Here is an 11419-nt window from a genome sequence, read left to right as displayed (position 1 = left end):
ACTTCCAAATGAGAAAGACGTCCAGAGGTTTGTCCCCTTACTCAAAGAACTTAAAGCTGTACCCCGTGTTACTTGTATCTCCCGGCACGTTCGCTCGAGTGTAAGCGGTGTTACTCCACCAGACATAGCTGCCGGTAAACCAATCACGATTATCCCAGCTGTAAGTTGTACCCTTCTCCACACCGTGAAACACGAACGGAATGCGGCTCGTGCCCCCAGGGCTATCGTTGACGTCGCCATTGGGAAGTGCGAATGTGTGATGTCCAGGTCCATCGATGTAGAGGGTCGCATCCCAACCGTTCATCATTCTGTCCTGATGAGAACCGAACAGGCAACCGTTGGACTTGTACCAATCCCACACGTACGTAGGGTCACCGCCCTTTCGCAGTCGAAGGTCTGCGAGGCAGTATTTGTTGTCCCAGCTACCGTTGGCAGAGTAGACAATGTGCAGCTGGCCGTTTGGGTCAACAATTGCCTCGGGGCCTTCATTGATGAGTGGGCTGTCGCCCTGCTCCCAGGACTCTCTTGGTTGCGAGATGATGTACCGCTGGCCGATGGGCTGAGAAGGACTGTCCATGCGGCAGATGTACAGGTTCTGTTCTGAGTTCTCCGCCTCGCTCTTCCAGCCGGACCAAACGAAGTATCCGAGGCCTTCAAAAACGAAGAAGGTTCCGTCGATAGCCCATTGGTCATCTGGAAGGGCAAGCTTCGTCTCGACCGAGTACTCCCCAAGAGGCGAGTCGGCACTAATCACGTACATGCGATGGGCAGCGTCTACTCCGGCAGAGAAGTGGATGTAGGTCCGGCCGAGATCAGTTGTGATCTCGGGGGCCCAGATAGCGCCCAGGTTTTTCGTGTCGGACCAGACTAGCTCGCGTCGAACATCGGACGCTCCAAGGCCTTCGAGTGAAGATGCAGCTCGAACGTAGATGCCACCTGCAGATTCAGCCGAGTAGTAGGTATCCCCGATCTTCATCACGGTTGGATCCGCGCCATCTCTGATTTTGACTGCTGAGGTACAATCGGCAAAGAGAAGAACAGCGCAGAGCGCCAGAAACACAGCGGCAGATTGCCGCTGGAATGAGATTGCAAGTAAATTCAACATGATTAGGTTCGTGTCGGTGATGTCCAATGTACTACGTTCTCATCATTTCTAGTTGCACAGGGCGTTACTTTATACCAAAGTCTCATTCGGCCCGCCTAGCATATCCCTGGGATTTTACTTGATGTCTTGAGGAACCTCATTCGTTCATACCACCCACTCATTGCTCCTTCTCGGAATACAGATCCTGAATAACGTCACCACGTACACTTGCAGTCGATAGGCGGCCGACAAGGCATCTTGGCATAAGCAGAGCAGCGTGGGCTGGCTGCGCCTTCATTGGCGAGATGGGCAAGTTTTAGGTGATTTTCGTACGTCGCACATTTAGAAAATCACTGTCATTCGAAGGACTTTCCAAATAACGAGAGAGAAACAGACGTCATTGTCTTGACTAAGAAGTCTTATTCGATGTCGGCAAATGCGATGGGGGCTCAGAAGCTGAAGGCCATGTGATCCTCCAATGGTGGCGATGATGCTGCAAGTCACATCCGCAATTGTCAGCCCGCAGGCATAGCGTGCTTTCGCAGCCACTCCCGCGGCGTTTGACAACTAGCAGCTTAGTCTTGACGCAGGACGAGAAATATCAGCCAATGTTGTTGGAATGCAAGACTTGGCTCTGAACACCCTAGGGAGAGAGGGTGTTGTGACCGGCAAGCAAGGTACGGCCACGTCTTACTCAGCCCTGTGGGCGAGGAGGGCTTCTGAGGAGACTTACTGTATCAGGCAGCTTCGTAAGGAGGACATCGCGGCTCTTCGAGTGCCGAGCCTCGGGCGTTACGTTTGGTTTGGCGGTTTATGTGACTGATGAATTTGGTAGCGACATGTCTAGGTGCCTAACATCGCGAAATCATCCCTTTCGAGTGTCAAGTTTCGGTTACGCATTAGCACTGGTCCTCTCGGACTTTTTAAGAGTCGGCATGTCGATCTTTATCCCTAAATGCCGAATTTGCACCCAATAGGCAATTCGCCTCACCGGGACCTCCCGCCAGCCTCAACCGCGAGTTTTGTTCCGATAGACCTTGGCGTCAACCTAAGAAAAACGTCTCACTTGATACGGGCTGCGGCTGGTAAGCTCGGACTCATATTTCTGCTCTCGTCATCAACATCGAATAATTGTGGTACCTGGACGCAGAGAATACTACTACTAGACGAGACCTTTGCCTACATGTACTTCTGTGGCCGGCTATAGTTGTAGTGTCCGGATACTAGTCCATTCAATTGGTGCACATCTGTAGGTTGGAAACGAGAGCATTGAACTGACCCCAGTCGTCGTCCCTAGTACCACATTGTATGGGAATGGTGAAGGAAGTCATTGTTGAGTACTTATTGCAATGTCTTCAAGTAAGCGAAGCTGTGCCTCTTTGGGGCGCAAAAGTGGAACTTGAAGGATTGCTCCCTCGTGAGACAATGAGGAGGTGGTAAGACAGTGCCAACTCGCGCCACCTCGTCAAGTGCATGAATACTCCAGTAAACTCCGCTAAGATGTAAACCGAAGATAGGTGCTGGCGGTTTGCTCTCCAATGCAATGCCGGAAAGCAACGTTGTTGCGCAGTATTGCGGAAGACTAAGAACGAGCAGGTGTTCTTGTTATTCCCGGCTTATAATTCACAGATTTTGGAAGCGGGGGACTGCGGGCTATGGTACTTAACGTTAGGACAATCTCTACTGCGAAGACTCACTAGACTCCACAAGGGCTGGAATAACGTGGATATAAGCAGCCCTGGCTCGGCGACTAAGTCCTGCTCCACGACCTTCGGATATCTCGGCCCCAGAGTTCGGACTCACTTTTTCGTTGATCAGCCATGGATCCATATGCCAATTGAGTGGGCTGCGGCGGTTTGCTGTAGGCTGAGTGTGAACGATTGCGGATGTTGTCATGCTGATCCCCGATGTTGTCACTTTTCATACCCACATTTGCTACTTCCATCCCTTTCTTCAATTCCAACAGCCAGCCTGCATGGTATATTGGTAGGAATACCGAAAGGAACCGGAAAACGCCAGGTGGTGAAACTCGGAGCAATCCTCCGCACAGCTTGTCTAACCATTAACTTTGCGAAAGCGCTCATCAAGCTCGGGCGAAAGGTCCACCGATCAACATGAGAAGATCTTCACATAACCCCCATACGGCTGAGACTAACCATTCCCACAAGCTTCATCCAATGACGAGTTGAGGCTATGCCACGGTGAATGAGGAACCGAACAGGCCAATAGGGATTACTTGAGCGCGCTTCCGTATAGTTGGGGAATTGAGACACACGGAATAGTATCAGATGTTGAAGGGGGAGTTTGTAAGGTAACACGAGTAGAGTAGGCAGGCAAGAACGCAATGGGAGAAACTGCTTGCGAACGTGTTGCTGAGAAACGTTCTCAATAATACATCAAGGCGGAATGTACGAGGACAAAAAAGTATAAGAAGGTGAAGAAGCCACTTGCAATTCTAACTTCCATCTCCAGCTCACTCACAACATCTACAACATCATCCACAACACCGACATCACATTTCCTCTGCAACTATTACCTATTCACACTCTACTCAACCCATCAAAATGCAGTTCTTCACCATCCCCGTCCTTGCCATCTTCGCCGCCGGCGCCATCGCCATGCCTAACGGCTGGGTCGAGACTCGTGATCTCGAAGCTCGTGTCGACTGCGGCCAGATTCTCCCTGCCTGCAACGGCGGCAAGGTCGTTGGACAGACCAACTGCCGCTGCAGTGGCCAAATCTCTGCCTGCGACCTCTGGACCTGCCCTGGTGGAGCCCCCAACGCCGTAAGTATTCTGCTTGTTTTGCATAATACTCACGAAACAATGACTAATTAATAACCTTGATACACAGATGGTCTGTGGTCAGGAGGGCAGCGGATGTGTGTGGATCTAAGCTCTGCTCGTATCAATTTGGCGATGACAGCAGCATTCTCACAGCCAATGCCTGTCCCGAATATGTCTTAAGGGCAATGTCGGGGAATCTCGGGGGTCAGGCTATGGGAAGGAACCCTTCTTTTTTTTCTTTTTCATGTTTCCACTTCTTCATGTTTGCATGGTTCGTACCTCATGCACTCGTACACAGTCGTTCCTGTAAGATTTACAAATAAAATGCCGGGGCCCAGGCATGATTTGAAACAACAGCAATAAGACCTCCTAGCCAATGTGAGATGTTGTGACTCGTGAATATCATGGGCAAATGTCTTGGACTGGTGTTTGGACCTCCCAAGCTATTGTGTCTAGGTACATGTACGCTTGGTCAACCAAACATGTCAGCAAAAATTCCCGAAGACCTAGTAAACTGGCCAGTTTTCATGCTCAAGAAGTAATTAGATAGCCTCAATGCCATGTATAATATGCAGTCATAATAGATAATTATTGTTCAATATAAAAAGAATCTAGCAAGGCCCCTGGAACAATTGCAAGACTGAGAACTTAGATCAAGACAAGATCTTCTTCCGCAGCCCCATAGTCGTCGAATGGTGTCGTGAAGCCATCCTCTTCAATGTCGTCACTGAAGATGAAAACACCGATACGTCGCCAACGTACCAATTCTTGAGCATCCTTTGAGTCTACTGGTACGACCACAATACCTGCGTACTGATAAGTAAGATTCCAAGAGCCTGGAATATCCCCTCTTTGCTGTTGCCCCAGGCTATATGCATGTTCTGTGGCAGAATGATCCGTGCAGAATGCTTGTTCCACAGTCAGTATCATGCAGGCATCTTGAGGGAGCTGGTCTTCTTCCGTAAGAAGAGGGTCATCGTGTGCATATTTAAGGCATTTGGACCGAATCCATTGTTGACTTGCTTTCAGCCAGACATTCTTCATGCCCAACGTCCACTTGTAATCCCCCAAAGGCAGCACATACAGTAGCTTCAGAGCGTCTCTCCACTCGAGCGTGCAAGGAATTCGCTTTGCTCTGATTGTCAGGGTCATGCCAACAAATTTGTACAGTATTAAGTCGGGATTCGCCAAGCTGTCGGGATGATAATATGAGACTGTCTTCGCGTTGTATATCGAGAAATGTCGGTATGTTTGCATCGTTGTTCGGAATGGAAAATCAAGAATATCGTTTCCGAGAGCCGTTTTGTATGTTGGGATAGAGAACCAGGACCAACTTGGCGCTGGCTCTGACTCCTTTCTAACCCGTTCATAGTCCGTGACGTTGACCGGGACAGGGCTCACAGACCATAGCAGGTCATACTCAAGAAACTCCTTCCAGAGACCAGCCAGGTATGTGACGTTAGCCTTGGCTTGAATCGCGCGAGCGATGCCGGCAAAAGCGATCCCGCGGTCTGTCTCTTTGGTGAGGTTCCCTGCACGATAATCTCGAATCAGGAAAGCCCACTGCATTTCGCCGGTGGTGGTATCTGTTTCACCAATGGTGGCTTCCGAACTGCCAGTTTGACGTTGGAGCTCCCGACCGCCCCGCAAGAAATCGGTCAGGCGGGTGATTATGCGATAGAAATGCACTTTCGACCCAGAAAGTGTAGCCAGGGGCCCATAAAATTCGTCTTCAATCCCATTGCAGCACTCCCAAATGAGTCGATCCTGGCCGTAGTACACCGTCCGGGGACAAAGAAGTCGTTCTTGGAAGACCCATCCTCTCGAAAGTAGTGGCCACACTGACTTGTAGTGCGTAGGGAGCCAAGCAGGTCGTATGTACCCAGGCGTATGCTGTATCACTAGATCTTCGGGTGCTTTGGATGTTCTCAACCCAGACTTACAAGGCATAGGAGTGTGACAGGGCAAATGTGTCCTGGGATCTCGCAGATGATTGTTTGATGACTCCGACGCAGGGGGGAAGGTGTAGGAAATATTGCAACTAGATCGCCCATACACTGCTGCCATCTTGACGGCCTCTTTTTGCCAGTCTTCTTTTGAGTCTTGGATGATGCAGAGAGAGTCTATCCAAATGAATTGAAACCCTAATGCCCGTGTGATTTGAATGGCGTCAACATATTTCTTAGGTAGATCATGCATGGAAATACTAAGCATGAACGAATCGATAGTCGAAGCCAGCAGCTGTGGACATAAAGAAGGATCGGGTCCCCACATGTGACTGAGAGTTGTGTATTCTAGACCAGGTGTCATGGCTCCGACATCACATTCAAGACGCACGTTGTCTCCACTGACGTTTAGTAACCTTGAGGGTGCCTGATTTGTCGGAGAAACAACGCTCGGAAATTGGCGACAAGCAGAATGGTGCTCAGTACAACCCAGTTGCCACTTCTTGATCACTTCAAAATTGACGTTGTTGCGCGAAGAGAGCGAAACTGAGCTATGGCGAAGGGAGTCACTGTTCAATTCTGGACCTAAGGACTTCGTCAGCGACTGACCATTCGAGTCCCGACACTTAGACCATATACTCACTCGTACGTCGATGAATGTATAAGTAACTGGCTATTTCGCTGCGTAAGGCTGTAGTCTTCAACTTGATGTAGCCCTTGTCCGACCTACAGCTGGTCAGGAACGAAAGCGAACGGGTCAAAATTTGGGTGACTAACAAGTAAGGCAGGGGGACCACTGTCCACCAAGCTTTCCTTTTCCAGTCCGTTCCCTTTTGAACCTCAATAGCATACTCCTTCTCATCATCGCGGGCCTCGAGTATCACTGCTACTGGATTGCTGTAATCCATGGATCTTGCTGACCTTGTCGGATCCAACAAGTGCGCTGCAACGCGGTTCCACAAAAGTGCACATAAATGGCAACCGCTAGAGTAACCAACTTTCATTTCAAAAGGCGTTCCAACATGGGCAATCTCGGAGGCAAGGATCCTGATACGGCCCCGCCGCGCGAGAGTCCGGAGGAGGGGACTTGTGGTGGTAAACTTGGCGCAAGGGCTACATAGCTGGTGCAGGTGAATGACGGCGTTCTCCTCAGCAGAGTGCTCATATCGAAGCTCGGGTGCAAGCTTGAAATCACTGGCCGTGCCAGTCCGCGGAGAATCCATATCGGCCACGGAAGTGATTTCCACTTTGAGTCGAGAGGGTTCTGCAAATTATCAAAAGACTGCACCGCGTCGTTTTGGTATTCTAGCGTCAGGGTTCATTCCCGGCCGGACAGAATCAAGAGTTTGTCACTTTGTGTCCCCAGGTGGCTTAGACCATGTGATGTGATGCATTTGCTACGGCGTTCGCCCAAAATCATTAGTGCTTACGACAAGGGAAGGAAATACTTTTGCCCTTCTTCGCCAATCGTATTCTCCCGACCAATCGACTGAATACAAAAGATCTTTCCGCAGCGAATCTAAGCACAATTGCTCCCGCTTGTCGCCCGTAGGATCATGATCCACAAAACCGGCGCTCCACCCGGCTCAGGATCCACAGTCCGTGTCCGTATTCGTATCCTTTTGATATGGGAGACGCGCTCACATGCGACGCGTTGGACTCTGTGGGCAAGCGCTCAACATTGATCTTTACCGCATGTTTGGTTCCCAGAGCTGGAGACGCATGATGCTGTCGGATCTGGCCACCTCAATTTGAATCTCCGCACGATCAGATCCCCGGTCCAGTTGCTTGTTCAGCTGCAGAGTGGAGCTGCAGGGTCTCGCCCCTGAACTTGAATGGTTCGATGTTCATCAGATTCCCTCGGCACCTCCCATCTTATGTGCACTCAATGGTCCCAGTTCGCTGGAAACTCTCCACCGACCTGGCGGATCACCGTTGCGCCCCGGGGACCCTTAGCCTTCGCTGTGGGTTGTGGCCTCTACAGTGCGCTGAAATGCTGCGCGATCAGTAGCAGCAATGACGGATAGGGGAGTACGATGACATGATTTCGGGGGAGATGCAATTTTAACAGTGCCATTCTTGATACCCATGCAAATGAACCATCACCCCACGATCTCAAAATGTCACTCAGAGCGCCTTGTGACATCTTCGTTTGGCCAATGGAATTACAATTACTTCTATTTGTTTTATCGCTGTCTAAAGGAGAAGGAAATGCACGGTTCATGTCGCCATCAGATTGTTTCCTTTCAATCGCGTCGGGTCCACCTGATGGGTGATGGTTGAGGAGGGCGCGCGAACATAGAGGTGTTATCCGTAGGGGGCACAACGCCTTCTTTGCCATCCATGGTTGACAGTTTGAAGTTGCGGATGAGTGTACCAACAATGACACCCAAGTTGAGATACGCAAACTTCTCGCCAATGCAGCGATGCCTTCCAGCTCCGAAGGGGATGTAAGGGCTTCTGGTGCCCTTGTTGACGAGACCGTACCCGTAGTCAACGGCGTCGCCGGCATGTTCGACTTCTTGATGATCGTCCCAACGATGGGGGTTCCAGCTCTTGGCATCCGTGAAGAACTCGTTGCTCGTTGCTGTTACCATTGGTGAGGCCAGGAGCACTTGGTCGGTGCCGACGACGTACGGGGTGCCGGGGATGGCAAGGGGATTCTTGACTTTGCGAAGGATGGAGTGAATGGAGCCGTGAAGACGGAGGGTTTCCTTGACAACATTGTGCAGAAGGGGGAGCTTGTCCAGGTCCGAATACTGAAGTGGACTCAAGTTTTCCTTCTTGCCTTGAGCAAGGTTCTGTACCTGCTCCTCGTAGAGTTCTTCGGCGATCTTGGGGTGTGCCGCGAGACGAAGCATGATCCAACCGGCTGCCGAGGACGAAGAATGCTGACCTCCCATGAGAAGGGTAATCATCATGTGCGCGATCTCCTTGTCGGGAACCGGAGTGCCGTTCTTGTAGCTCGAGTTCATAAAGTTCGTGATCATATCGTCTTCAGTATCACCGTTCTTGCGACGTCTCTGGATAATGTCCTCATATATCGCTCGCATCTTCTCGTGGGCAGCGTCTCGGCGGCGGTTTCGGGGTAGAGGCAACCAAGGGAATAGGAAGTTGACCGGAGTGAAGCCCTGAAAGGAGACTGCTGTTAGAAAGGGACTGTCTTTTAAGGATGTGTGATTCTTACCATATCAAGGTCGTGGTACAGCTTGGCAAATTCAGCAGACAGCTTCTGTCGTACCTCTTTCCCCTGCAGGGAGCGCGCCGCCGTGAGAAGGGTAATCTCAGAGATGGCACCAGAAATATCGACAACCCCAGATGGACCCTTGAATGCGGGCGCAGTCTTGATGTAGTCCAAAACCTCCTTTTCAATCAAGGGCACATGTGACTCGAGTGCTTTTTGTGTCAGCCCGAATTTGACAAACTTCTTCTGTTCCATGAGCTTCGAGTTTGGGCAATCGTAGACGACGTCGCTTCCGAATACCGGAGTGGTGAGCGGGCCATAGATCTCCTCGGCGCTGATGTCTTGGAGCTTGCCGTTGAGGATGAAGTCGTTGCCCTCGATCCCAAGGAAGCATGTGATTTTCCTGCCGAAGAGGGTAAATGTGAAGACATCACCATACTTCACCAGGGTTAGCTAATGGGAATCAACGCCACCCGTGTTCTCCATCGAGAAACGTACCTTGGCGCGGTATTTCTCGAAGAAAGCCACAGGGTCCATGCCGTACGACACTGCATTTCCAACGTAGGGTATCCAATGGAAGACGGTTGGTGGTAATGATTTGTTCTGGAAGAAGAGCTGACGACAAATACTGATGATGATGGATACTGCCAGTCCAGCAAGGCCATATACCACTAGAGGGCTCATGGTCGACGGCCTCGGAAGTTCTATGCCTTCCATCATTTTGGCTTGGGCTCGAGAGTGGCGGCGGTGACTAGGGAGGGATTTGCAGGGGGAGCAGGGGCTGGTTAGAAGGAGAGCAAACGCGAGAACGGTCGGGGGACGGAACGCCTTTAAGTCTTCTTCTCATGTCATGGCTGCAAAAATGCGACATAGATCTCTATCGTACTACTTTGACTTATTGTTTGATTGCTTCTGGTCTGCTACGGTGTTGGTGAACCCATTGTGGTCTTCGTCTCGTATTCGTGTTGGGTACGTACCACTTTGGCCCCTGTTGGGCTGGACCAACACCGATGACGCCTCCAGACCGTGGAACGATTCTGGAATTGGACTTCGCAGTCCAAGACTCTTCTGGGAAGCTTCCCCATTCTAACGGGAAGCTGCGGTGTGCTTAAGCGACATTTGGATTGGACCATCGGCGCCGTGATCCTCTGTAACTGTCAAAACTTCACCCCTGGCAAGTTGCAGCCTTGATTGAAAGTGACGCCACTTGCCTCGAAACCCCTGATGGGCGGGCCTGTAAGATCAAGGGAATGGTCAGCATCACTTTCACGTGACCCGAATCTTGGGTCAGACACTACTGATTACTCTTATCCCATTAAGGGCGGAAAATGGCTTAAGCGTACTTTTTTTCGTGACTTTTAGCCACTTATAGGGGGTTAGAGTGATTCTAGAAATCTTTAAAACTCTCGCAATAATTAGCTACAAATTATCTAATAAAAAAAAAGCAAGATTCCTATATAAATTAACATAGTAATTATTTTTCTATCCTTTTTTTTTATTTACTAATTATAGTTAAATTTTTAATTAACTATAGAGGTAAAAAAGAAGTATTTCATAGCTTAGGCTATAATCTCCTTAATTAACTATATTAGTCTTTTTAGCCCTACTTAATAACTTTCTAGCTAATTAGACATACTAGATTTTAACTAGCATATTAATTAACCATAATAGGTTCTTCTTTATAACCTAACCTTAACTACTTTAGCTTTCTTCTTCTACCTACTCTAAATAATACCCTCCTTAACCTACCTCCTCTACCTAGCTATAACGATAATAATAAGGCCTCTAATAATAAACTAAACCTTATAGAAGAGGTTTCTAATAATAAAGATAATAATAAGCGCTTTTTTTTAGTATTTCTATTATTTCTATAGCTAATTTTTGCTTAGATTAGGATTTTTTACAGTTAACGCTAGCATTATAGCCTCTATTACAGCTAGCCTCATAGCTAGCCTTATAGCCCCCCCTAGGGTTAGTACTATTATATAAGAATAACTTTAGCCTTAAATTAACACTATAGTAGTAGCTAAAGGTATAACTTAATAGCAGCATACTAAAGGCATATTATTACCCCTCTTTTCGTAAGTTACACCCTACTAACTATACTATAATCCCTATACACCTTAATAGTAAGTTAGCCCTTAATATTTTCCTATACTTTATACCTAATAACCTTATTACTAACTAAGTAAAATAGACTAATTAGTAGTACCTCTAGTATTAAGTTAGTACTAATAGCCCTCACTAAAGGCCTAAGAGGAAGGTATTATACCTTAATAAGTTATTTATTACTAGCCCTATTAAGGTTTATATCTTTTTTACCTACTTAATCTACTTATTAATATACCTTACTACTTAGTAAGATTATTACTAATTAATAACACTATAAATACTACGCTATAATCTCACTAACTATATC

The 11419-nt window shown here is 48.6% G+C and overlaps 4 protein-coding genes across 4 annotated transcripts; 1 reads left to right on the top strand and 3 right to left on the bottom strand.

Moving 5' to 3' along the window:
* Nucleotides 1-37: 37 nt before the first annotated feature.
* GCG54_00009830 (uncharacterized protein) lies at nt 38-976 on the bottom strand (the record flags this gene model as incomplete). Its single annotated transcript, XM_045409768.1, has 1 exon — nt 38-976. One exon carries the CDS (start codon nt 974-976, stop codon nt 38-40), a length of 939 nt encoding a protein of 312 aa, XP_045271305.1.
* A 2672-nt stretch (nt 977-3648) lies between these two features.
* On the top strand, nt 3649-3979 carry GCG54_00009829 (uncharacterized protein; the record flags this gene model as incomplete). Its single annotated transcript, XM_045409767.1, has 2 exons — nt 3649-3870; nt 3938-3979. 2 exons carry the CDS (start codon nt 3649-3651, stop codon nt 3977-3979), a joined length of 264 nt encoding a protein of 87 aa, XP_045271304.1.
* A 539-nt stretch (nt 3980-4518) lies between these two features.
* On the bottom strand, nt 4519-5439 carry GCG54_00009828 (uncharacterized protein; the record flags this gene model as incomplete). The annotated part of the gene is made up of 1 exon (XM_045409766.1): nt 4519-5439. The coding sequence occupies one exon, from the start codon at nt 5437-5439 to the stop codon at nt 4519-4521; it is 921 nt and encodes a 306-aa protein (XP_045271303.1).
* A 2623-nt stretch (nt 5440-8062) lies between these two features.
* Nucleotides 8063-9720, bottom strand: GCG54_00009827 (Eburicol 14-alpha-demethylase; the record flags this gene model as incomplete). The annotated part of the gene is made up of 3 exons (XM_045409765.1): nt 8063-8947; nt 9004-9438; nt 9499-9720. The coding sequence occupies 3 exons, from the start codon at nt 9718-9720 to the stop codon at nt 8063-8065; spliced, it is 1542 nt and encodes a 513-aa protein (XP_045271302.1).
* Nucleotides 9721-11419: the final 1699 nt, after the last annotated feature.

The sequence above is a fragment of the Colletotrichum gloeosporioides genome (genome assembly GCF_011800055.1).
Source record: "Colletotrichum gloeosporioides strain Lc1 chromosome Unknown consensus_1, whole genome shotgun sequence".
Lineage (NCBI taxonomy): Eukaryota > Fungi > Ascomycota > Sordariomycetes > Glomerellales > Glomerellaceae > Colletotrichum > Colletotrichum gloeosporioides.
This window is presented reverse-complemented; position numbering and strand designations above follow the sequence as displayed.